This window comes from Strix uralensis, chromosome 1 (genome assembly GCF_047716275.1).
Source record: "Strix uralensis isolate ZFMK-TIS-50842 chromosome 1, bStrUra1, whole genome shotgun sequence".
NCBI lineage: Eukaryota > Metazoa > Chordata > Aves > Strigiformes > Strigidae > Strix > Strix uralensis.
In genome coordinates this window covers 21,102,876-21,130,102 of record NC_133972.1, presented here as the reverse complement: position 1 = coordinate 21,130,102, position 27,227 = coordinate 21,102,876, and the positions used below count along the sequence as shown (strand labels likewise).

Below are 27,227 nucleotides of genomic sequence, written 5' to 3'. Positions count from 1 at the left end.
GTTTGTTTAGGCAGTCGCCACTGGCAGCTACAGCGCTGGTATGCAGAGAAGTGACTGACCTGATTTGCCTCTTTTCTGATCACCTCTGCAAATAATCCTGTTACCCAAGACAGGCAAAGTGAGTTTGCAGTGTGCTCATTTCAAAATGCAGGTGGGTTTTATCTCTGGTAGAACAGACCCCCCTACATTTCAGGAAAGTTCGCATAGTTTATTTTGTGCCAAGTTGTCTGCAGAGGAACTGTTTCCCCTTCTCCTCCCAACACATACTGCTTCCAGAAGGCATTTTATAGGCAAAATGCTACAGGCAGGGGATGGGTGGATGTGGGGGTGGGGGATAGACTGGAGCGTGGATAAAAGGGTTCTGTCTTTCTGGGAGGGAGTCACAGTTCACACCTAATTTACAAACCAACTTTATTAAGGCAGCTTTGTCTAAAAGAATGTTGGAACAAAACATTATTATTTTTAATTATAGAGCCATAACAGTTCTAGCAGACAGAGTACAGATCGGCCTGATAAAAGCTAGGCGTGATAAATTAGTTACCCGATTGTGACCATTTGCTTTTCAGCCCTTAGTATCTGTGCTGCTTCCTGTGAAGCTTTTTAGTCTTCAAATAAATGCATAATGCTTCTGCCCTCCCTTTTGATTCAGCGAAGGCCCTTTATAATAGGCAAACTATCAGTAATTGTTCCATTGTTTTTAATGCATTTAAGAAAACCAGCAGGATCCTTGTTGCAGGAACCACTCCTTTCTGCACAGTTTGAGCAGCACAGTTCTGAGATTGTGCATGCTGCATATGAACGTTCAGTCAGACTCCCTATTTCCCAAATTTTCTATGGCAGAAGGCTGAAGTTTAGCTCTGGTTTTCTGCCTTTCTTTTTTTTTTGTGTGTGTGTGTGCAGTCTCCTTGATTGTTTCCGTTGCAGATGCAAATCCCCGCTCATTGGGAGTTTAGGCCAATGTACAGCAGGCTTCCTTACCACTTGGGCACGATACTGTAGAAATCCACAGACTGAAAACCTGTGGCTTAACCACATGTATCCTTTGTTAGGAATATCCAAGTCCTTCTGCAGTTTAGTATAAACTTAGTGTAAACACTCTATTGTTTCAATTCATTCATTCATTCTCCAACTTTCTGGGTACCTGCAATATATTTAGAATATGCTTTAGTTCACGTGAGCTTTAATAATTTATTATCCAATACATTTCCCATTTTGTCTCCAGCAACTTATGTTACATTAGGTATGTAACTTATGACCAGAATTTTTAAATTTTAGCCGCTCCATAGATGAACTTTTCTGAAAATCTGGTAACTGGTTTTCATACTTATGTTGAAATTGCAGCTTTTCTGAAAAAGTGAGTTTTAACCTCTGTGGTCTCTATTTTCAAGGCTATTTAGGTCTTAAAACCCTTTCCTTTTTTGTGAAATGAGGATAATGGCATTTTCATATTTAACACATACACATGTATATATTGCCTGATAAATGCATGAATATTGAATGGAAATTGGTAACATTTAAATATATAGTTGTGAGAAATGGTAGAAAAAAACGGATGCATAGGGTAGTTTTTCTGCAGTTTTACACTGGCACATCTACACTGATACAGAGAAATAATTACTTGTTTTAAGACTTATTTACTTATAGAAAACTGCTTAGCAACTTATTTACTTACTTATAGCAAGTTAGAGTATTACTTATAGTATTTTTTAACATTGCTAAGAATCCTGCTTGCCCAGACTGTTCTGTGGAATTTTACCAAGGACTGCTGTGTTCATCAAAACAAAGCAGTTTACTGTGAAAATCTACCAAGAACTGCAGTGTTCAGCAAAATATCATGTTTTTGTCCTTGAGGAACAGGTGTGCTCTAACTAGTTGGGCCTCAGTAATGAGTGAAGATAGCCATATACGGATTGTAGAAGTCTCATTGGTTCCCTTAAATAAGATAGGATGAGTAAACTGGCTGAAAAACATTTTTGTTGTTCAAGAAATTGGCTAAGAGAATCTGCGCATGCTCCGGGGAAAAAACAAGGTGAGAAAGACTACGAGCCTTCCTCCCAAAGACCCCCGAAGACGCCCCCCAGGAGGCAATGCGCAGGTGCAAAGATAACATAAACTGCTGACACCAGCCTCTAGAACTAACCCAGCCTTACTCATGCATATGTATGTTTATGTTATGTAATCCAATGAATATGTATATCCACACTCGATAAGTTTTTGGTAAAATGTGCTGTTGGTGTGCAAGCTTTGTGGAGAAATCCCCTTGCACCCTGGCCGGAGTAAAACATACCTGCTTTATAACTCTATTTCGAGTTGTAGAGTCTTTTTCCGCGAATCAACACTGAGGCCAGCACCACTGCTCTAGTGTAATTAGAAGATAGTTTTGCCCAGAGGTGGCTTGCTACAATTCTTTGTTTGCTTCTAGTAGTGTACAAACTAGGACAGTTGCAATGCAAACACAAAAGAAGCCATGAGTGATGCCTCAAAAGGGTGCAATCTAGGCTTTTGCTTTTGGCAGCCGTTTACCTTACAAACAGCACCAGTGTTGGTGGAAGACTACGGTCAACTGTAATTTATCCTTGTGTTTGGGCTGTTGGGAGCTACTGCCTCAACTCTGGTGGTGGTGGGCTTTTGTAAGTGCTGTCTAACCCGTGTCTGTCAAAATGAGCCAGATTTGCTAAGTCACTTGGATAATAACTTAGTGTGGCACATTTGGAATGACAGGCTGATAAGCACTAATTAAAACAGCTCTGTTGGTGTATCTCATTATGCTGTGACCTCCAACAGGGGAGCTGCTGAGTACCTGGGGGCAAGTGAGACTTTCTCCTGGCATGGCAGGGTCTGGAAGAGGGTACTGGTTCACAGCGTTACCTGCTATTTGTTTGACTTTCATTAGAACATCTATAGTGGGTGGAGCAGAGATAAATTGAAGATGAACTGGAGTAAGTGAAATGTACCTACAGTATCAGCAATTTAAAGTGCATCCATTTCTCTCATGCTCTGTGCGCTTTTGTGTTTACTGCTAAACCACTACCAGCAATAAATCGGAATAAAATCTACACATTAAGTAGCCTGTGGAGGTGGCCAATCAATCCAGCATGACTCTCTGTGAAGAGTGAAGAGCTCTGCATCACAGTATTTCTTACGGCCCACCAACGAAGAAGCCCAAGTCACCTGGTCACTTTGGTCACCAAAGCATTTAGGGACATGTCAGTCCCTCATGAGTCACACCACTGACAGTAAATTACACATAGTGAAATGTGGGAGAGAGGCAAGTCGACATCGGCCTGTCAGCTCTGCGCAGCCCCTGAGGAGCAGCAAGGCTTTGATGAGAACCAGGCCTTGGGAGAAAGATAAGAAGCTGCCGAGTTGTGCCAAGGTGTCAGGGAAAAACAACGGACAGCTGCAACACTGAACTGTGAGAAGTTACCGCTGGGTGAACAGTGTGTGAACGAGAAGTTGATTGGTCTGCACAGCGCATGTTAGAGTGGTCTTATGCTGATAGGAGAAAAGGTGGATAGCTGTCTAATTGCTGATTTGCTAATTATGAAGTAAGAGCTTTAACCATAGTGTAAATATGTACTATTGTAAGAATAAAGGGTCTTTCCTTCTGCACTTCACGGAGAGTCCGTGCCTCAATTGCCACAGTGAAATTATGTGTAACTGATAGAAATTTATATTAAAATATTTTGGGTACAAAGAGCTATTTCAGGTTCCAGGTGCTCTGAATTTATTATGTAGCTGCATAAAATAAAAAAAAAATAGTATTTGTTCAAAGTGCTGTTTACTAAAACCAGTACTTACTGAGAATGTTTTATGGATATACTTTAGGCATATTTAATACTTAAAAGCAGTGTTGATACACTGTGCTTCTGTGGTTGTTTCCAAGTATCTGAAGATCTCCATGAACTTCACAGATCTTAAGAAGGAGAATTAGCTTTCATTTATAATTGGCATTTTTATTTTCCTTACTTGAAATTCAGCTCAGCAGAGAGAGCACTATGGTCCTTCCACATTACTTGTAAGCCAAAACTATTCTCTAAAGAGGTTCTTAGGGGTTTGAAAGAGAGTACATACCGAGGTGAACAGCTGTGGAAAACTGCAGAAGATAAAAATAATTCACACAATCCCCTTGTAGATTATACAGCCAAAACCAGCATTACACTGTGATCTTTCTGAATATTACCTACTGATTAAAAGCAGATTGATGTTTTTATAAACTGGATTTTGTATCAGTTCAAGCTGTGATTCCCATTGCTCTCACTTTTTTACTTCTAGCATCTGAGTTCTGTCTACATTCGCCTGCCATAAGGTGTCTGCAAGCTGCAGCATTTGACATATTCTCTCTAAGAAAAAAAAAGGACTACCTCTGATTTTCTTGATCTATAATTGATATTTAGAAAACATTGCAAATCCACTCTATATTTTTCTGTCTCAGTATGTTACCTTTTTAGAAAACCTCCACATCAAAACACCATACATACTTAAGGCACCCAGGGACTGGATCTTTGGGCCTGTAATCTTAGCTGTATGATGGGTAATTGGGGACAGTTCATGGTTAAGTACTGGGTAGGTTCAACGGCTACTCAGCAGAATGTTTCACTAGTCACAACCTCTCCTATGTTTATGTGACCCAATGTGTTGCAAACATTCTAATTTGCATTAGGCCCACCATCTCATCACTGCCTGGCACTTGGCTACAAGCACATTCCAAGGAGCAGAACAGCATCTCAAGTTACACACGAGCAGTATCTTGCTTACCTCAGACTCAAGCTGAGGCTTTAGTTCCTTTTCTCCGTTACCATAAATTAACCTTTATGTGAAATGACTCATCAGCATGCTCCTCCTCTTTCTTCAGTGCTTCTGAGACATGAGTTGTACCAGCAGTGTATGAAGGAATTTTTATATGTACCTTCTTGGCACTTGAGCTCTTGAATTTCTCCTCTGTGTGACGAGCTCCAACAGCGATGGTGCTGTGATACACAGATCGAGAATGAGAGCTGGCATTTTACTTCCTTGCCCTTCAAAAGATTTGGGAACAGCATCAAATCCTTGAGATATATTTTAGTTTGATATAGCGTACCCCAGAGGTAGGAGAACTGCAGCCCCTTGAACATTACATGAGGCACATAGCATCCTCCAAAAGGCGATGCGAAGGCACGAAAGGCTCCTTAATCCTCATTTAATGCCTGACCTGCGACATTCCTGAAAGCTAAGTTTTCAGAGAGAGAATGGACCTTAGCTGTGCTGTGTTTTAAAGTCTGGTCCCTCCAGGACCAGCTTCTCTAGCAGCTTTGGGCATGTCTGTGCTTATCCCTCTGCTCACAACATATTAGTCACTGCTGTGTTTCGGGCTGACTGAAGACAGGAGATCAGATAGTGATCAGCATCCCCAAAACGCTTCTGGGGAGCCTGGGTTAGCGTTCAAACACACCGACATGTAAGTAAGAATTTGGTTTGTGTGTGTGTGTGCTTTGAAAAAACAGCAAAATGTTAAAAATGACATTTCTAAGGAAAATACTGGACAACTTTTGCATCCTGCTACCTTTGTGTTCCCTGAACAAAACTAGGAGGGCAGAAAGCAACGCACCTCCCTGGCTGACAATCATCCTGATCTCTGCGTGAGTTTATGGAGAGGCCTGTGGTGCACCCGCTACAGGGCAAATGGAGCAGAGGAGCCACGAAGCATGCAGGCTTGGTAACAGAACGGAAGAACGGACACGTGGCTCTTTCAGGAGTTAATAAAACTGGTAATGCTTATAGCAGTCTTGAGGCGGTGGTAATTACATCAGAAGTGGAGAACTGTTATTGACAGAGGTGAGGAGCATAAAGAGTCCAAGGAATTGTTTTGAAAACATAGAACTTCTTAAATAAATGGGCATTAATAAAGACTGTGTCACTGCCTGGCAAAAAGAAGTGCCAAGTGCAGGGTAAGCTTTATCTTTATGTTGGTTGTATCAACATACTCCAGTGGTGAACTATGAGTTCTCCTTAAGAAAATAAAGTGTGTCCCTACAAACCAACATCAAAATAAGCTTTTTAAATCTAGGCAACTGCCAGACAATTTACATGGCTTGTTTAAAGCAATGCTTCGCAGGGCTCATTTGGAACGTACAGCGTGACTGTTGTTGGAAAGAGGATGTGATTTGTAACCGCAAATCTGGTTATCTTCAAATAGCTGCCCGAGTTGCTAACTTTTTTCACTGGTTAGGTCATTGAGCAGCAGCCATTTCCTAGCAATGCGTCGATATTATACAAGAGCATTTCTGAAAGCACTTTAAAAGCATTTGATGTGGCTGCACCCCTTCTGTGGCTGGGGTGAGACAGCTGGGTGGTGGATGCGCAAAGAATGGGGAGCTGGGCCTGTGAGCCGTCGTCTCCCCAGCTGCGATGCTCAGGGTCGCCACACCGCTCTCGCTGGTTTTAGTGGTTTCTTTTTGCGAGTAGTCCACCCGAGTGTGGGTTGCTTGTTTAATAATTTATCAAATAACAACATCTTATTGATGTTTCTTAAATAAATTCCTAGATGTGTCTGCGTTCCCAACCAGTTGCCCCAAAACTGCTGCCATAAAATTCATTGCTTTGCAAAAATACTGTATTATTTAACTCCATCTTGCTCGGGGTTTGATGCTTCACATGCAGCTACTTAGCTTTTCCATCCTTCTTGATGGAAACTAGTTAGAATAACGGAGACCAAATCCAAGTTCCTCCTCGCCAGTGCGTGCAAGATCAAAGCGAGAGGAAAAGGGGATAGCTGGCCCGCCGGGAGGGTGATTCCTCTGGGACGCCGGTCTCCCACTGGGAGCTGGTCGGGTCTTTTTTTTATTGTGTCAGTCGCAAAGTTTCCCTGACAGGGCGTTGCAAACGCCCGTGACAGCCCTGGTGCGCGTCAAGCAGTAGACGCCAACACAAACTTCTTGTCTTTGGAGTTTTGATCTCGCGTGGAAGATCTGCGATGGGATTTTAAATCTGCGAATATTCAAAGCCGCGCACGGAGGATTTGGAATCCGCAAACGCTCAAAGCGCCGCGCAGGGAGGGCATGTGCGGGGCGCAGGCACCCGAACAAAGGGCGCTGCCGCCGGGCCTGCAGCCCGCCGCGGGGTACCCAGCGCCGCTCCCCACAGCTACGGGGAATCTGCGGGGGGGGGGGTGGGGGGTGTCCGCCCGCCCCCCCGCCTGCACTCCGCAGCGCCCGGGGGCAGCGCCACGTCGCACCGCCACCCCCCCCCGTCCTCCCCTAGCCAGCCCGGGGCGGGGGGACGGCCGCCTCCCCGGGGCGGGGGGTGGCGGTGCCAGCGCGGCTCCGCTCCGCACTGCGCAGCCCCGCGCCGGGCTGGGGGGGGCGGCGGCGGCGGGGCTGCTGCTGCTCCTCCCCCCGTGCCGGGTGGGAGCGCTTCATCCACGTTTGCAAGTTTGCGGCGGCGGGAGGAGCAGGAGCGGGGGCCTCCTTCTGTCCCTGCCCGCCCGCCTGCCCTCGGCGCACCCAGCGGCTGCCCCGGGCGGCGGCCCTCATGGCGGGCGCGGCGGCGGCGGCCGAGCGGCGGCGGGGCCCCGGCTGCGGCGCGCAGCTGCTGGTGGTGGTGCCGGCGCTGCTGGCGAGCTGGGCGGCCTGCCAGGCGCCGCCGGTGCCCGCCGCCGAGCCCTCCGCCGACGGTGACGGCGCGGGCCTCCGCGTCGAACGGCGCTTCGTGCCCGAGAGCTGCCCGCGGGCCGTGCGGCCCGGAGACTTCGTGCGCTACCACTACCTCGGCGCCTTCCCCGACGGCACCCGCTTCGACTCCAGGTCTGGCCTGCGCCCGCCTCGGCGCTTGGCGGGAGAGCCCCCCACCCCGCCCCGCTCCTCGGCCCCCGGGGGCGGCCCCGTCGGGGTTCGGTTCGGGTGAGGGTGCCCTTGGCGGGGAGCTGGCGAGCGGGCGGGGCCGCCCCCCCCCGGGTGGGTTGGTGGGTGTTGGGAGGTGGGAGCTCTGGGTGGAGGCCGCGGTTGAGACGCCGTTCGGGTCCCGCTGTGGCCTGTGAGCCCCTTCGGGGTGAGCGGTCGGGAGCGGGTGGGCGGTGAGGGAGCCTCGGCCAAGCCCGGAGGCGGGAGGGACGGGCGGCCGCGGGAGATGTCTCCGGGGCGTGAAAGGGCAGAGAGCTGGGCTGGGACTGCTGGGAGTGCTGGGGCTGGGAGTGCTGGGGCTGGGGGCGACACCGCGGCGGTGGCTGCGGCCCCTTGGCAGCGGTTGGTGTGCCCCGGTGGATCCCCGCCGTGTGCTCCCCGCTGCTTCTCCAAGGCGTCGACCGGGAGCTTTCTGCTCCAGGAGAGGAGACCGTAAGGATACTCGGTTAGGCTGGGAAACGGGACCGTAGGGGGGTCGCAGTCTCTCACACAGTACTTGGTGATTTCCTGCCCGTTTCTGTATGTTTCCTTACGCCTTCTCCAAACTCAAGCCTCCTCCAGCACAAACATTTCTGAATCGTTATCCTTGCCAGAAATACAAGAATTATCAAGCTGTGCTTACATAGAAATTCTGTGGATAAGTTACCCTTGAATGAATGTGTCCTATGTACAGTGAAGCGCCTGGCCGCTTTCCTGCTGTTATTTTGGGATCAAGAAGCCTAAATAGTGGGGTCAGGAGATTGTGAAGGATGCTGATGCTGCTGACAGCCTATTTGTTTTTTCTTGCTTCATTCACTGCCACTGATCAAAGTATTACTCAGAAAAAACAAAATGTATTTTCAGTAATCCCGGTAATCTTCCTTGTGCTTCAAGGAAAATCTGCAGCCTGAGGGAAATAACTGTCCTTCAGAGTAAGCTCAGCTCTTCCTCTGGAGCTGACTGTGCTTCAGTACGCCAGGAGCGCCCCTTCACCAGCACTTCCTCAGGTAAAGTGCGGGATGCGGTAGCTGCCGGTTCAGCAGCCATTGGTGCACTTTCCATGAAAAGGCACAGCAAGGACAGTAAATTCATTGGCAACTGACGGTCTCGGAAAATAAGTCTTAGCTGCAGATGTGAGGACACACACAAAGGCAGCATCCTCACGGCTCATTTTACAAATATGCGACAATTGGAAAACCAGCCATGTGTTCAGAAATGTGTTTCTGATTTCTGCAGATGCATCCTGAGGCTGACTTGTACGCTGAATTGTACCAGCAAATTTCTGCACTGAGGCAGGGCACCTGGAGGGGCTTCTCAGGTCTTGGCTCTCCTTTAGTTCCAAGTTCCTTGTCATTTGGCTCTGAACTATTTGGGGCAGGGACAGGCGGTGCAGATCCGTACAGCGTTTATCTCTTTGAGTCCTCTAAATATCAGTGAATAAATAGTAACGATGATAGTCTAATCCAACTTGAGTATTTGTATGGCTGCCTTCATTTCAGAAGAGTGCAAAAAGGTTTGTTCAGCTTGTGGTTTTTTTTCTAGATGGCAGCTCATGTTGACATACATTTTTGTTATTCACTAACTATGGTCCTTTTTTAAGGTTGATGACAGTGGTCTGTCATGTTAAGACAATGGAAAATTAGGAGGGTTTTATGTTCTGTACATTAATGGAAGAAATATTTTGGAGTATTTGTTGTAAAATCTTTAGTGTTTCCTGCAAACAAGTTATTCAGTCAGTTTATACTAAAATTAGCCTATTAGAAAGCCCATTTTTCTGCCTGCCTGAGTTGCTACCTGTTTGGGGTTTTTTTAAGTTTATGAAAGTGCTTACTAGCATCAGTTCAGTCAAACACTACTATGAAATCGGTCTAGAAAATACTCTGGGTGTTGAAGGAAGGGCAGTTTTACTTTGTTTCTTCTTCAGTTGCTGAAAATGTTCTTGAGGTTTAAAGTGATTTTTCTGTATTTTCAAGTAGAAGGTGGTAATACTGTTCTTCTCGTTAACAGGCTGTTGACAAAGACCACGGTGTCACAAAAATTAATTAATGAGCCTGGTTGTTCTTTTTTTTCTTTCCCCATCAGTATTTGCATTTTTATTTCTGTGGCCATAAAATTATTTGCATTTTAAAGTCTGAATTTAATTGCCTAGTCATCTGCTGTTAATTTGGTAAATTCCACTAATAGAAACTAATTTTGCTTAGCTTTAAGGAATCTGCAAAGTCAGTCCTACAAAGCTGCATGCTTTGTTCAGTTCTCTGCTTAGTATCAACGTTTTCTTAATTGTAGGTTTATTTTTGGCCAAAAAAAGCTCTTCCGTTTTAAGTCCATCCCAGATGTTTTGTCAAGCTTTGTCAATTGCTACAAAATACCTTTTTTTTGGGTTTCTTAGAACCTGTTACATTACTAGTCTTGACATAATTGTGTTTTTGTGTGTATAATAGAATTTGTCAGGAGCTAATTTAAATATTTTCCATCCTTGCCTGGGCGTAGGAATATTTGTGCAACTGAAAGCGAATGCTCTGTATAGAGGGTTGTCTATTTTAAGGGAAATGTTTGCCAGAAAAAAAATCATGGAGCAAACAGAGAGATCACTCAGTAAAATATTTGAGGGATTCAAGGCTCTGGGACTATTAGGAGGCTCAGTATGTTGTGGAAGTGATGTGTACAGTCTTCGAAGGGAAGTTTGACATCATTTCCCTAGTGATATCTAGCTACTGGCTGCTTTCCAGAATATTTTAGCAGGCAAAGAGGCACAAGCCTTTTTTTTTTTACTTATTTTTTCCAGGGCTGCCTTTTATCTGAAAAAATAGTCCTTTAAATTATAAAAGGAATTTGAGAAAATGGAAGCAGTAAAAGCTTAAAAATAGGCATGAAGTTTTTGAAATGCTTCCTGCGGTATGTTTACACATTGCTTCAAAAAATTAAGTAACAGCAGTAATTCAGGCACAGCCAAATGGGATCATTGTGCAGATTTAAGGTGGTCCAACTAATCACGTAAGCTCATCTTAGTGTTCTGCTGTGGTAACACTGCTGTTCTCCATCCTCTCTGCAAAACTTTAAATCATTTAAGCATCATTTCTTTTACCTTTCAAATGTTCATGTATTATCACAGTGAAAGCTAGCTCTCTTGATTCTTCATCTGGCAAACTTGCTGTTTAAAGCATGCCTCTATGCTTTAAACGAGAGCTGGGAACGTGGAGGATTTGCGTAATATTTTTGTGGTGTTACTCACCAAAATCAATATGCTGAGATCCTACACTGGGAGCAGTCATCCTTTCATATCTCATAATAGTGTTTAATTTTTCCTTTTCCTCCTTAATTTTCCAGTGTTGCTTATAGTATTAATGTGTAAATTAGCTGTTTGGACTTCTGGTGCCTGCAGGATACATCTCACGCTGCTAGAATGCGTTTCTGATAGATGGTGAGCAATGAACAGAAGGAGAGCTGTGTTGAAGTGTCAGAAACACTTGGATTTGCCCCTTCCCTTAGCAGCTGTCTAGTGATAAAGTTATGCTAACAGGGCAAGGGGGAGACAACGTACGATTAAACTCTCAAAAAAAGAGTGGAATGGTAGGTGAATGAATGGCTAACGTTTTTGCCTGCTTTTCCCCCTTCAGCTATGACAGGGGATCCACATTCAACGTGTTTGTGGGAAAAGGTCAGCTCATTGCTGGGATGGACAAAGCTCTGGTTGGCATGTGCGTGAACGAGCGGCGGTTCGTGAAAATTCCTCCCAAGCTGGCCTATGGAAGTGAAGGAGTCTGTAAGTACAGCCCTGGCCAGTGAATAGCTGTTGGGCAAGTGATTCAGCAGAGCAGATAGAAAATGAAGTCACAGAAGAGAAGGGTAGAAATTGCAAGTAGTGAATTTCAGAGAGGTTCTCCCCTGCTCAGGGGTGTTTGTTAAGCCTGTAGCCCAGCTAATCTCTCCAGGCTCCCTCCGTATGCTGAAGGAAGAGCTGTTGGCTGTAGAGGACGTTCAGCAAATGAACCTTGCTACTAAAGTTAACTATTTATTTATACCTACCTCGCTGTTAAATACTTATTATGGTTTGGCATTGCAGTGCTGCACAAGGTCTTGTCAGTGCCGAAAGCAGCTTTGCTCTGCAGACCCAGAGAGGCAACAAACGCTAAATGAAGATCAGTTTGCCTGATGGACATACTTGGTAACAGTCCATGTTGCCAGATTCTCCCCCTTAAGTAGCTGCAACAGTGACTAGGGGCCAGGAGGATATAAGCATAACAAGGAGTAAGGTGTGCTGTATGTGGGTTTTTTTAGGGTATGTGTGGATTGGTTGCCTTTTCATTGATGCCCTGTGGAAAAAGGGAAATAAAACTGGTTGTGTTGTTCTGCTTTTGCAGCTGGTGTGATACCCCCCAATGCTGTGCTCCATTTCGATGTGCTCCTGATAGATCTTTGGAACTCGGAGGACGAAGTGCAGGTTCAGACTTACTTCAAACCTGAGAAGTGTCCTCGGACAGTCCAGGTGTCTGACTTTGTACGATACCATTACAATGGAACGTTCTTAGATGGGACCCTGTTTGATTCAAGGTATGCAGCTGCGTTGTGTGTCTTTGTGTATTTTAATAGGTACCTCATGTCACTTAAAACCGTGATTTACTCCCCCTTCACTGGCATAACAGTTAATGCTGATTGCCCAGAAACCCAGGAGATGAAAGCTAGCATCATATAAATGTCAGTAATTTATTGAAGGATTATAGGACAGCAGTACTGACTCAGACCATTAAACCAGTACATTATTTCTGCACAGGCATTACCAACCCAGATATTTTTTTTTTTTTTTAAATTCCATTCTCTGTATCTATATCCCTATTTATTGCAGTCAGCTAAATGTTTCTGTTACCACTGCAGCGTAGCTATTCAAGTTAGGTACAAGCTTTATAGACTAAGTGGAGTTTGTAATGAAGTTGAGTTACAAACACTTTTATACTGAGATTTTAAGTTTACAGCCTGTGTACTTCATTGAAGTTAGGTGCAAAACGATGCTTTAATAACAGCTGCTGTTGTGTTTGTGAGGCACTTTTCAAAACCTCTTTTAGGTTCCTGAAATAGCTAATCACTCTGGAAAACACTACCCAGCCAGCCCTTGGTAAATCAAGGAGCAATATTTTTTGAGCAACTAGTTGTGAGTTATATTGTGCGTAGCATGTGGCTTTTAAAGATGAATACTGTTACTTCCTGTGGCTGACATTTGGTTGTGGGTTGGTTTTTTCTTGGTTGTGGTTTTTTTTTTTTTCATTTTTAGCCATAATCGAATGCGAACTTATGATACCTATGTGGGAATTGGATGGCTGATTCCTGGTATGGACCAGGGTCTCTTGGGAATGTGCGTAGGAGAGAAGCGCATTATCACAATACCACCTTTCCTGGCATATGGAGAAGAAGGAGATGGTAAAAGTGTTTTGTTTGTTTTTTTTTGTTTTTCGAAATCCAAGTCATCCATATTTTAAAACAAACTGGTACTTGTGTATTTAAATTTATGGACAGCATTATCACTCATTTCAGACAGACGGAACAAAGTGGTGGGAAGAGATGTTCAGAATGTATTATATACAGGATTGGGCTCGTTAGTACAAGATTTTTTAAAAAATTCAAACAGTAAATTGCTTAACAGACACATTGTTGATACAATTGTAATCTTTATATACTGAAATTTTATTTCATTCAGAGAATATAATATCTAGTGGCTCCAAAAACGTGAAGACAGGTGACTGCATAATTCTTTCAATGACTGCCACAGAGAGCAGAAAACTTTTGAAAAAAGAAAAGTGTATTTTTAGTTCCAGTTTTGTCCTTTTTTTTGCAACCAATGCCTTAGTAATAACTACAAGATGGATTAGTCGTCCTATGAGAATGTGTATGCAGCCTACAGGTCACACATAGAGGTCCCCATGTTAAATGAGGGGGCAGTTAGGTATAGTTTGGGACTCTTCCTTAAATTCTTTCTCTGCTCTGATGTTTAAGGATGTGTCTGTGGTGTACAAGGTTTTATACCCCTTCCATGACTTCATTACCATTAACTGTGATAGCCATCTCCTTGGATAACAAAGCTTTGTGGAGTTATGTTTTAAAATCTCTCCAAGATCTTGAGCTCAATGGTTCTCAGTCAGAGCAACCCACACTATAATTCGTGTGTTGATGGAAAGGTACCTTTTCACTAAGATACTCAATCTACCCTTCCTCAACTTCCCTCATGTAGTCTGCTGGTTTGATATTAACAAGATGGGAAGAGCAGATGTACCAAATCTGTGTTCTAATGGTTGTTTTCTGGGCTTTCATGAAGTGTGTTGGAGATACTGGTAGACTAAACCATGCAGCTCAGATGGAGCTGGTGTATATTGACTAAGATGGGTGTTGCTGAAGAGGCTGTTTTCAGTGAGGCAGTGCCATCACAACAGGAACGGAATGAAATAATTAATTGAGTTGGAGAATTGAGTGACAGACCCACACACGAAACAAAAGATGGCTGACTAGAAGCAGATTACGCTAATTTATTTTGGGAGGGAAGGTGCTTGATATTCAGCAGTAGGTTACTTTTCCTCAACAAACATGTTTAAGCTGCTTCTAGCACACCTGCTGTTCCTTACCAGTTTTCTGCTCTAACGCTTTTGCAGGTAAGGATATCCCTGGCCAAGCTTCCCTCGTCTTTGATGTGGTTCTGCTAGACCTCCATAACCCCAAAGACGGTATTGCTATTGAGAACCAGCAGGTGCCTGAATCTTGTGAGAGGAGGAGCCAGGCAGGAGACTTTCTCCGATACCATTACAACGGCACGCTTTTGGATGGCACGTTGTTTGATTCCAGGTAACCAAACCGTTCAGCCCTGCAGATCCCATTTCCAGTTTGACTCATCCGTCTTGTCCATAATACACCCAAGTACAATTTGCTTTTCTTCCTTTTTGAAATTTTTGAGTGGAGTCGAAGTCTTCCCTTTTAAAAAACTCAGAAAACTTTTCTATGTGGGAAGGGAGACAAAGACCTGTTTTGTGTTCTGACAGTATCACGGACGCCATCTAGGGGTGCTGATCCACCCGCTGAGCCTGCCTGTGCTTTACACATGCACGCCCGGAGACTCTTTGCCCTATAGAGTTCATCTGCCAAATAGGTAGTGCTGCTGGAGAGAGAGGAAAATAAATATGATTCCTGCTTTATGTCCTGAGAATTGTGAGTCAGCGTGCTAGTAGCTACTTTGAGGTTAATCTCAAGACAGTCTTTCCATTTGTACTTGAAAACTGCATTTTGAAGGCTAATGTCTTTCAAGACCGAATTCAGCAACAGGGTTTCTGTCACAGAGGAAGAGGGATTGCTGCCACATCAAATTCAAAGCTCTCTGGGCACATGAGCCTCATGTACACAATTATATGATGAATAATAGTACCCTTGTAGCTTCCTGTCACTTTTGTTTGCTCTTTAATGAGCCGTACTTTACTTTTCCACTCCAGCTTTCAGAACAGCTGGCACAAGTAGCTAAAAAGAGTTGAAAATGAGCCACTGTAAAATATTTTATGAGATAAATTCATGGAAAAATGTTTAGTACTACTACAGCTGCTGCAAGCTGAAGCTCAGGATCAGTTTGCAAACAGAAGCTGCATAGTATGCTGTGTGTGCTGCTTCCTATGAGGATGAGTCAGGGAATTGTATCTCATGTAATTGAATTGAGGTGCGGTAAGATTCAGAATCAACCTTGACCTCCCCATTCGGCTGCCCACCTTGGTGGGAGGATAGAAAGAAGGAGACCTGCATCAGCAGCCATCACTGTAGACCTTAATTTACAGCTTATGAAAACTTGTAAGTTAAGAACTTAAAGCTTATCCACAGTGCACCTGCCCAGAATCTTTTTTGAGATGTAAATGAGTATTGTCTGTAGTAATTAAACACTTTTGGAAATGGCTGTAGTATTTATATTAGGGTTGCTTTGTAGACAGCAGCCTTTACCTCATTCTAAAGTGCTGACAGTTGTTAGGGCGTCATATCCTGGCTTCCTGCAGAATTTACAAGAAAGGCCAATATCTAACAAGTACCTGTGAAGAAATGGAGTTATCCAGGAAAAAATTTCTCACTAGTACAGGGAGCATGCCAAAAGCACTGTGAAGGGCTGGGGTTGAGAGCTGTAATATTTTCCTTCAATTTTTTTTCCTCTGCAATATTCAGCTGCAGAACTGCCCCTAAATTACATCAGAGTCTGTACTGGTCTTGCTCTTTCCCAGAGTTACCTCATAAAGATGAATTAAAACCTTTCTGCCTTCCCTTCCTTGGGTTGCGCCTTCATGTAGCATGCCTTGAAGAAAGGCAGAAGACAGACACATCCTTGTAATAAACACAATTTGCTGTTGTAGTCTTGTTTTATCCTATCATTAGGTGTTGAAGCAGATCCTTCAACCTATGTATAAGTGATTGGCATAGTTTGGAAGGGAGGGATAGTATTGATACAGTTTTGTTGTCATGACTCATTTTAGTGCTGTGCATCCCAGGAGAACCTATTTATCCCACCTCCTCCTTGTAGTAGTTGAACTGCATAGCTGTGGTTGCAAAATGAAATAGTCTGAAGGGTGTCTCATGAACATAAACTATATCTAGCTGATAAGTACTTACTAAAGTAGAGTCAGGGCAGAGGAAAATTTAAAGGAGAAAACCGATTTTTTTCAGTTACTTTTTAAAACGCATTTTCTGTTTAGTCTAAAATACAGAAAGAAGTGAGATTTTCTTTCAAGATATAGTGGAAACGTATTTGCAAATAAGCTGTTCCCTAGCCAGGGTCTCAGTCCTGGTTAATAAATGTTGCATGCATCACGGACTGATGAAACTCGGTGGCCTAGATTCATTGAACATGGTGATTGCATTGTGCCTCTCTGGTGCTGGTTAATTGACCGTGTGTTTGACCTTAACCAGTTTAAGAATTGTGTTGCAGACCTATTGCAAGATTCTGTGTTTTCTCGAGTACACCTGACACTGCTAAAATGCAGCTGTTTTCCACAGCTATTCACGAAATCGTACATATGACACCTATGTCGGGAAAGGTTATGTGATTGCTGGAATGGATGAAGGTTTGCTAGGTGTATGCACTGGTGAAAAAAGAAGAATAATAATCCCTCCTCATCTTGGATATGGAGAAGAAGGAAGAGGTGAGCTTGACTTTTCATTCAAGTCTTCCATAATTAATGATGTTTCCTTTACTGTTTAGTGCCTCTGTGTGTAATTCCTCCTTTTTTTGGCATTTGAAAGGCTTATGAATTCATTATTTTGTGGGCATGCAACTGACAGGATTACACCCAGAATTTGCAAAATTATTTTGATTAGCTAAATAGGTAGGACAGTAAGAAGGCAGAACAATCTCATATGTAATTGGTGACCTGAAATTATTTGGATAATCAGTGTTTCAGGTAGCCTGGTACTTGGGTGCCAGGAGCTCTGCAGTGTGAGACCTTCCTGTGTGTCTTAATAAGCTCTGTATGGTAAAGGAATTCATCGTGTTTTCTTCCCCGTTACTTCCACGGTCACAGGTTTTGTGGACTCCTAAGCCACCTCTGTAAACAGTGGATGCATGTAACAGCAAAGTGTCTGTGTATGTGTAACATATGTTTAACATTCCTTTGGGAAAACTTATTAGTATCTAAAAAGATTGCTGTGAGAGGTTGAATATGATAACCCTTCTAGCCGATCACAGTTTTATGGCTGGTGTTTCAAAAGGTACCTCCTGGGATGTTGTTTGAAAAAAGTGACTTAGAAGAAAAGCCTCTGTTCTGGAAATGCAAAGTCTATGCTCTTGGTTTGGGAATCAGACTCCTCTACCAACAAACCCCGTTCCTGGGTCTGGATGTGTCTGTCAGTCCTGGTAATGCAATTGCATGTTATCCTGGGAAGAAGGGGAAGAAGTTGCTTCCTATCAGGGCATGTTAAGGAAATGTAACCTTTTGGACAGAATGGCAGTCCGTGAAGCATGAGAAGTCCTGTGAGAATTTTGATGATCAATAATGAGTTGGTACATGAAACACAAGTCAGTTATTTAGGATGGTCACAGGAAATATATGGTTATTGCTTCATTTCTGCATTCAGAATAATGGAAGATTTTTCCTTCACTGTTTCCTTCACTGAGTGCATGTTCAGGGCTTTTCCACTGGTTCTGTTTCCTACATTGGATGCAGCTTGCATCTGTTGTGTACAGAGGAGATGTAATCCTTTAATTCTGAATGAGAAGAGCACAATAGCAGACACAGTGGGAATATATATTCCTGCAGGGTGCAGTACCTCGTCATCATAAGCCTGTTGGGGTCCCATTTCTTTCTCTACTTGTCTAATTTGCTTCCTATTTAGGAAAGATTCCAGGATCTGCAGTGCTGGTCTTTGACATCCACGTGGTTGACTTCCACAACCCCTCCGATTCGGTCAGCATTACTGTTAACTACAAACCTTCCAACTGCACCGTACTGAGTAAGAAGGGAGATTACTTGAAATATCACTACAACGCTTCGCTCCTGGATGGTACTTTGCTAGACTCCACGTAAGTATATTGCCTGGTAAAGAAAATTACCCTAGCAGCTGTGAAAGCAGAATTAATTGCTCGCAAAGCAGACTGGCAGGGAATAAAGAATTTTTAAGTAAAAAATTGAGTGTTTATGTAAAAGGTATTTTTCTTTTTATGTCTGCCTGCTTAAGATACATAGGAGGAGGAAAAGAAAAAGACAGTCCATCATAGCATAATGAGAGAAGTGGGAACAAAGAGGATGTAGGAGTGTGTTGGAGAAGAACATAAACAGTACAGGTGGAGCGATGAAACAGGTCGTCCTCATGGCAGTCTGTGTAAATGGGCTAATTTGGGTGTCTGGGCCAGTTGTACTAGGACGACACAGGGCTCGGCATGACTGAACTGTCCAAGTTCATGCAGTTTCTAGGGTAGAATTTACACTCTCTACTGATTCAGTGCTCCCAGGAGAGGTCTGGTACGGCCGCTTGGTGTAGTCTTGTTAAAGCTATCTTGAGTGTGGTTTACAGTAAATGGTCACCCATCCTGTCTGCACCACACGTGGGTGCTAGTTTTCCTGTGTTGTAGTGTTGTGGTAAGTGTCAGCATGGGGAAACTAACAGAGGGCTTGATCATGACTGTGATGGTAATGTTCCTCTCCCTCCTTCCTGTTGACAGGAGGTTTATGAGGGAAGCAAGAGGTTGCTCCAGTCTGTCTCATATAGAACTAAAAGTGAGCCCATCACACTGTATGCTGCAGCTACAAGAATAAAGCTGCTAGCTTTTTTAAAGTCATCTAAATAATATTTTATTTTTGGAAGGGGAGTTGGGAAAAGCTATTTTTAAACAGGTTATATTTAGCATAGGAAGCAGCTCATAGTTTTCACAGTGTACACAATAGCTTGCAGAGCTGAAAAGCTGGCTTACGTTGAAGCACATGATGTGATGCTGCAGGCAAGTGTGTATGCAAGTAACGTGTTTGGATTCAAAACACCTTTTATATGGCAGGAATGTTCGATTCCCATTTTGTAGCAGGAACCAAGGGATGTCGAGACTGTCTTATTCAAAGCAGTTCGTAGAGAATCAAAGATCATGAATCTTGTGCTCCTAATTTTAAGGCTGACCTCCTAGCCACTGAATTGTTTTCTTTCCAAACAATACTCTGTTGTACAAGCATGTCCTGCGGTGGTACAGCCAAACCAAATTACCAAAGAAGGGAGACTGACAGAAGAAAGGGTCCTGCTATTGTGATACATGCTGAGTAAAAGTCTTAGCGCTGCACGCTCTGCTCTTAGAATCACAATACATGTTTAACTTCTAGGGTTTTAACTTATGATAATTTCTAATTTTAGAAATGAGCCACCAGCAGTGAGGTATAATTCAAAAAATAATATGGTAAAATAGCACTAGTAGTTGTGTACTTCCGAGCTGTCTTGGTTAAGTGACTACTGCATTATAGTGACTGATTTCATTAAAGGGATGGCTAATCCATGTGAATGCTCCCAGATCCTTATAGGTTGGTAGGTCTGGGAAAAATGCACATTTGGAATTTTTATTTCTGCTAAAAAGTCCAACTTCGTTAGTTAAAAATATGTGAAAGGGAAGCCCCCTTATTTTGAGATAAAATACTTCATGGGTTTAATTGGCAGGTTTAATGATTTTAATTGGATTTCATTCAAGAAGTCTATTCATTCAAGAAGCCAGAGGACTTGTCAACAGTAGGGACACTTTTGTTTGGTGTTGGCTGTAACTTGCTACCTTGAGAACAACTTCAGGTAACAGCTTGATAGAACAGAGCATTAGGATGAAGTTAATTTTTGGCAGTGACAGAACACTAACTAGAAACTGGTGTTTCTGTGGTAGTTTTGAACAACAGGAATTCTCTATTGTATGTTGAGTTTTTAAAATTTTTCTCCCCTTCCTTTCCAGACACAGCCTTGGCAAGACCTACAACATAGTTCTGGGATCTGGACAGGTGGTGGTGGGAATGGACATGGGCCTTCAAGACATGTGTGTCGGGGAACGACGGACAGTCGTTATTCCACCTCATCTTGGTTATGGAGAAGATGGAGTTGGTAAGTGAGTGAAACCTACTGCACATCCACTTAGCATCTCTTGAGAGTAACTGAAACAACATATGCATGTTTTGTTACTTGGTATGCATTAGGACGTAAGGTGAGTGTCTCTTTGCTGCTCGAATGGGATTTTTTTTAGAGTTTTTTCATTTCGTTATTTTAGACAACCCCTCCCCATTCCCCAATGAAATGATCATACTGTCTGTGTTGCGATTTAAGTCATACTGTTACTGTGGCCAATAGAAAGACTGTCCCAGTACAAAAGGGAACACAGGCCCCTAGTAACGTTGCTTTGTCAAAACGGAAAGCTCCAGGCACTCTGGTGTTGCAGAGGGATGTAAACACTGTTCTCCCTGACAGGGAATTGGGTACTCATGCTTGGACGTGGGACGTGTTATTCAGGAAACAAAACTGAAGGGGACTCTTCAGCACTAATATGTTGGAAAATTTAAAGAAAACCCAAAATTCAGAAGCTACCTAAACTGTGAGATGTGACATGTGAAACGGTGCTGTTGAAATACCGACACCAATACATTTAGGGCAGTTTGCTCTGTTTTAGAGCACTGAGGCTTATTGATTTTTAATGACAGGGACAGCAGTAATAAAAAGAACAATATAGAAGTGACAAGAACTTTCATATCCCAGTATGTGTGGTTGTTACTGATCTTCTGAGTTAAAAGACTCGAGGGAAAGGAGTCTGTCAGAAGATCACCACGATCAACAAACTCTGATATGTATGGAAACAGTTGCAAAAGTTGGTATGTTCTTCGAATAGCTCCAGAACAGTTTGTATTTTATAAAGACTGTCTGTCAGGGATCATGTGCCAAGCTTAATGGAGAATTAATTTGTGATAAGAGATAAAGAAGCTTTTTCACTTGTACCTGTCTTCCACAAAAAATTGAGTATTATATATGCAACATTTTATATAAAATTGCATAGTTATATATAATAAATTGAAAATTTCCTCACAACATAAAAAGTCTGCTGTGTTGAATTCGTGTCATAGGTATTTGCCATCATTCAAATTACGTTTGATATAGATGGTCTGAAAGGTTGCATGATTGTTAGTGTTTTGCTATATACCCGAGGAGATTGCTCGTTTGCTACTGGACAGAAGTTAAAGTTGACCTTGATTTTCTTTTTCAAGGATAAATTTAACTCCTTCCATGGTTTCCTTAAGGTGACATCCCAAGATGTTGCAACACTGTTGAGTCTGTCAGTAGCACCTTGATACACAGTGTAGCAGCGAGATAAAGGAAAATTGATTAATTCCCACAGTTTTACCTTTATAAGTAAAAAAAACGGATGCAGTTTTGTTATGAAAGCTTTCTTTTATGTTCTGAGCACCTCTGCTGAAGTGAAGCAGGAAGATTTGGTGGGCTTGGGATCATGGGGCTTGGGGATCACAGTAGCGAAGCACCTGTTGGACCAGGAAGAGTAATTACGGATTAAAAGGAAATACACCCTTCATGTAAATAAGGATAAATACCCCTCTTTGCCATTTGTTGTGACAGAAGGAGAAGTGCCTGGTAGTGCTGTATTAGTTTTCGACATCGAACTGCTGGAACTGGTGTCTGGCTTGCCTGAAGGGTACATGTTTGTATGGAATGGGGAAGTCTCTCCTAATCTTTTTGAAGAAATAGACCAGAATCATGATGGAGAGGTTCTTTTGGAGGAGGTAAGCTGAAACAATGAAAACGCTTGCAGTGGTTTTCACCTATCAGCATCATCAAGATGTTTTCTCCTACAACAATCAAATGCAGATGATAAAGAATGGGGTCTCTCCTCTTCTTCTTCTGACGTGGTGTTTGTTGTCAAGTTAACAGGAAGGCAGCATGTCAGTTAAAACATGGTTATTTAGCTTTAGATACAGAACCAAAAAAAAAAAAAGAAATACAAGAATGGCCATGCTACTTAAGATCATGTACTATTGTGGTTTCTTTGGTCAACAACAGATACTGAGGGCACAAGCGTAAGAGGCAGAGTTAGTATTCAATAATCCTTTGCTGTATCGGCCTTCTCAGGGTCTGTTAATTGGAAGTTTGTGGTGAATTCTTGAGCCAAAGCTGGGCCTGCAGCAGTGCATCCAGGAACTGCCTAATCACTTCGGGAGCCAGGCAGTGCCTGCGGCTGGTCCTTCCACAGGTGAATTGTGTGTTGTGGGAACCAGCCCTTCCCCTTGCTTATAAAATCTGCAGTGTGAGAATGTTGTTGGGTGCCCTAACTGGAAGCTGCCTGCCGTTGCCACACCATCTCTGATAACACAAAGCTCTGTGAGGCTTTACTCTGCGTTTTCTCTTAACTGAGGAGTTCTGTTTTCTTATTCTCTTCTTAAGTCTTCTTTGTCACCTTTCTCTGTCATTCTGGTTTTTGTCCTTCCTTGCTGAAGTGGCGCTGCCTGCAGCACTCAAGGGGCAGGCTGTGGCCCTATAGAACAGCATGAGATGCTTTTGAGCATTTTAACAAGACAATGGGGTAAAACCAGAATCTTATTTTCCTTTTTCCTAGCTCTCTCTTCTACCTTTTTGTTCTTCTTTCTTCTCCATCTTCTCTCTTGTGTTTTGCCTCCACTTCTGCTTTTGCAGAGAAGAAAAGACCTCTTACCAGTCTAGAGAAAGAGTGAGGTAGGATGTGACTGTTGCTATCCACATCCTTCTGGGCACCTAGCAAGGAGAAGGAGAAGCCAAGGAGATAGGAGAGGACGCTTGGCCTAAAGGTGTAAATGAATGTCAGCATTAGCTCTCATTGCTGAAGTTTATTTAACAAGTAGTGCCCGAGATAACAGTAATTGGAAAAGTTGTGTTTGATTGTGGACTGGTTTTGGCAAGCCAGCAGTATGACTTCTGTCAGATGTTGTCTAATCACCTCAAATAACTTCATATGTATCAGGAAAAGGATTTTTAGGGAAAACTAACCTTGTAACCTTGCAACCTTTCCCACCGTGAAGTCAAGCAAAAGGCATAATGTCTGAAGCTACTTTAACAAATCTCATGATATCCTGATAAAGTCTCATTTCTGTGTTTCATTCTTTTTCCTTTTGTATTTTTCTTGTAAGATGCAGGTGGATGTCTGTTTCACAGTGTGAGTTTCTTGCATTGGCATGCAAAATTAAACCCCCTTCTGCCTATATAGATCTGTTCCTATGTCACTCTCTGTTCAACTCGTTTTCTCCCTAAATTATGAAAAAGAATTTTTCTTGTTATGAGTCCAGGACCCGCTGAAATAATTGAGGAAATCCCTGCTGAGCTCCACAAAGAGTGACTTAACCTCACATGTCTGTCCTAATTAGTCCAATTTAGGTTGTAAGCTTTACAGGATTGTAACAGTGTACTTTTACATACACTTAATAAGTAGTAAAATGCTGGAAAGTCAACAACAAACAAATGCTACTTTTGTAAATACTCTTCAGTTTTAAATGTCTGTTTCATTGTGAGCTGTTTTCTCCTCCTTTCCCTCCACTTAGTTTTCAGAGTACATCCAAGCTCAAGTCGATTCTGGCAAAGGAAAACTAGCTCCTGGTTTCGATTTTGAAAAGATTGTTAAAAATATGTTCACCAATCAAGACCGGGATGGAAATGGTAAAGTTACCGCTGAAGAATTCAAGTTGAAAGACCAGGAGGCCAAAGAGGAACATGACGAACTGTAAAGATAAGAAAAAAGAAGAGTCCTGAGCTGACCTACTGTTCAAACACGTGTACCGGAAGGGGTTTCGGCAAGCATGTTTCTGAGAGGTTAGTGCTCAGGCCTGCGCCTGTGTGCTGGTAGGCTGTTAAAATAGGAAGAGGTTTTCAGTTGGAATTGTTAGGTATATTTGAAAAAACCGTTAAGTGCCTCAAGATAGGATGTATAAACAGATAAAAGAGTATACTGCCATATATGGTATTGTGACCTACGTGGTCTGTTTTTGTGCTAAAGACTAGAAGTTCTCATTGAACAACACACAGTCACTTGGATGGATGGGTGGTAGGGAGAAAACTTACCAAGTGCTTTTAAAAGAGTTTTAAAGAACCTTCTGTATCCAAAATATTTGTGCAGGAGAACGAGCCAGAAAATATTCCCCGTGAAAATAACCTGTAAACGTTGTCAGCCGTTGAGCCCAGTTCCTTTCAGAAAGCATGAGCACTATTTCAGTAACTGAACAAATTCATACGAGTATTTGCCAGCAGGAACTCTGATTTGCAAATTGCAGAACATGCGAACGATAGCTATGCCGTTGCAAAATTTCCATAAGCTGTGAATGAAACTAAACAGGTATAGAATTGTAACCGTGTATGTGTTGGGTTTTTATCTTACGAAACAAAAGTTTGATACCATCTGTATTGTATTTAATTAATAAACTTGACTCTTGCTGGCCTGTTGAAACAGTGTTCCCATCAGTGATTCCCAAACCTTTGTAGTTGCAGCCTTTATAGTTTTGTTAGACTTTAAATATTAGTATCATGGGGTCCAAATACTGTCATAAATACTGGATACAATTGATTTTGTGTGGAGCTTGCGTCTCCTATTTTGGGAATTGTTAGACTAAGGAGCAAGTACTTAGAGCTTCTGCAGCAGAGCAGTCTGGCATGGTGAACAAACAAAAAGACAGTGATAGAATCAAGAAACAGACCCATCTGTTTGTGTCTGCAAACATTCTGGCCTATCCCTCAATACAAAATCAGGCCTGTGAGTGCTGTTTAGATTATGTGAACTCTTGAGACAATCACCCATTAGACCTATAAATGTAGCAAGCTGTTTAATAGAAAATACACTAAACACACATTTTTCTGGAAGGCCGTGTGATCCCCCCTCAGTACACTACACGTAAGAGCACAAATACGTATAGTGAGACACTGTCAAAGACAAGTAGAAAGGGAGTTGTGTTTCCATTGTATGTTTTGTGTCTAGTTTCTTGCTTTTCTTGATCTGTACATGTGGGTTGTCAGCTCCCTGAAATGCTCTTTTTAAAAACTGGTGTTTCAATTGGATGAAAACATTTTGTATTGGTTTTTAATACAGTTGTTATAGAAAGTGCAGTGAAATATTTTTTTGAGTTTGATACCATTAAATGTTGGATAACTGATCTTTTTGTTAAATAAAATGTTGATCAACTATTGCTATCAAAGTTTCTTTTTTTCTGGCATTTTGATGGGTTGGGAACCTGAGTCAAAGCAAATACCCTTCATGCATCTCTCTCCTCTTGCACACAGCAGCCTTATCCTGAGTATGTTCACTGTTGCTGTTGATCTTCAGGAAAAATACTTTCAACTAAGATTATTTGATTGAAAATTATAAACCACAATAAAAGGTTTTTTTTTTTTTCATACTTCAGACAGATGTCATTCTTTGGCTTTAGGAGTTGTTCCCTAAACCACCCATCCCATGTTGCCATCAGCTGTGACAGTGGGAAGGGTGGTGGTTCTTTTGGTGAGGGGCTTCAAGTCTCTCGTTGAACAAAATTGTCTTACATAAGGAAACATTTCGTTCCCCAGGCTAGTGAAAGCAAACTCGCTGGGCTTTGTATCTGAGGTTTGATGTTTTCGCTTCACCTGTAGCTCAAAAGGCACATGTAGTGCGTGTAAAATGCTGGAAGTCTGATGTGGTTTGATGTAAATACAGGCCCTTTACACCAGATGTAAATACTGTGGGTATCAGTGGATGGCACTTGCAATCCAAAAGTTTATGGCCTGAATGGCTCCTTAGAAGCATTACCATCTTGTGACAGCAGTTGTCTCAGAAGACTGTTGCACAAAATTTTCCCTTTTCATTTATTTGGAAGTAGGTCGCTCGCTTGTCACTGTGGTTCGGATGCATTGCTTCTGCACGCTTATGGAGCCGAGAAGGAGCAGGAAGCAAGTTGTGATTTGAGTGCTGCCAGAAGCACTCCTCTGTGTGGAGACAACTCCTTACTCTCTTCTCATACATACCCCCAAAACCCAAGTCTGTCTTCTGGATATGCAGAATTGTTTTATCAGAGAAGATCTTAGTGAATAGCTCTTTCTGCACAGAGGATGATTCCAGATGGTTCCCAGGAGGTGGTCTGATTTGTTCCTAGTAAACCTGGACAGCAGAGTTTTCCTCCAGGGCAGATGCAGGACGAAGAGCAGCACCATGCACGCAAGTGCTGTCAGTTGGTAATCCCAAAGATGGCTGTGCTGGATGTTTTTGGAAGCACGCGTCAGTGATGGGATAGCAGGTGTGACTTTACCAGTGCCTCTGGCTAGGGTAAGTACATCTGAAATTCTCATTCCATTGCTTCGTAGCAAACATGGCTTGTGATCCATCTAAATGATGTTTTTCTGTCAAGAGGAAATTTTTGGTGCCCCCTCACCTCATCCCCCCAAGTCTGGAGGCTGCTATTTTGGAAATGAGAACACAGCTTTGGGGAAAAACGTAATAAATGGAAAAACTTGCTGCAAAATAATTGTATTTATACTGGGCATTTACTTGCCCAGACAAAGGCAACAGAAGCCAAGACTACCTGGCTGTGTTAGGCTAAACTGCATAGAATGCAGAATTTTTCATCACTAACATAGACCCTGTCAGTTCTTTTCTGTTCTATGGGCAGCAATTGGCTCCTCCCTCAAAGGAAAGCTTGGGGCCACCTTCCTTCTCCGAAAAGGGTGCATGGCAGCCCTTTAAAAGTGAGGGCAGTCTGCCTTCCAGTTAACCAAACCAGAGCCTGCGGGCTGGGGCAGCAGGCTGGGAGGTGAAATTGTGCTGGTATGGACTGGGAGAGCTCAGCCCAGCCCCTGCACCTCCAGCTATAAATAAATCCCTCTGTGTCACCATCCGGTTAGAGGGGGTGGCCTGGGCTGGATGTAGATACAAGGGAA

The 27,227-nt window shown here is 43.0% G+C and overlaps 1 protein-coding gene across 2 annotated transcripts; it reads left to right on the top strand.

Moving 5' to 3' along the window:
* Window positions 1-7,391: 7,391 nt before the first annotated feature.
* Window positions 7,392-25,503, top strand: FKBP9 (FKBP prolyl isomerase 9). 2 transcript variants are annotated; one of them, XM_074858858.1, is made up of 10 exons: window positions 7,395-7,781; window positions 11,474-11,619; window positions 12,218-12,407; window positions 13,123-13,268; window positions 14,492-14,681; window positions 16,854-16,999; window positions 18,189-18,375; window positions 20,266-20,411; window positions 21,927-22,090; window positions 23,876-25,503. In XM_074858858.1, exons 1-10 carry the CDS (start codon window positions 7,510-7,512, stop codon window positions 24,056-24,058), a joined length of 1,770 nt encoding a protein of 589 aa, XP_074714959.1. In that variant the 5' UTR covers window positions 7,395-7,509; the 3' UTR covers window positions 24,059-25,503. The 2 variants fall into 2 exon arrangements, with proteins under 2 accessions (XP_074714969.1, XP_074714959.1); XM_074858868.1 differs by lacking the exon at window positions 21,927-22,090 and having other exon boundaries at window positions 7,392-7,781.
* The last annotated feature ends 1,724 nt before the right edge of the window (window positions 25,504-27,227 follow it).

What these genes read in the sequence shown, in the direction of transcription:
- FKBP9 (XM_074858858.1), top strand. Translation starts at nt 7,510, where the DNA reads ATGGCGGGCGCGGCGGCGGCGGCCGAGCGGCGGCGGGGCCCCGGCTGC. An exon ending in GGTACTTTGCTAGACTCCAC is followed by an intron (nt 18,376 to 20,265) that starts GTAAGTATATTG and finishes CTTCCTTTCCAG; the next exon opens with ACACAGCCTTGGCAAGACCT. An exon ending in GAGAGGTTCTTTTGGAGGAG is followed by an intron (nt 22,091 to 23,875) that starts GTAAGCTGAAAC and finishes CCCTCCACTTAG; the next exon opens with TTTTCAGAGTACATCCAAGC.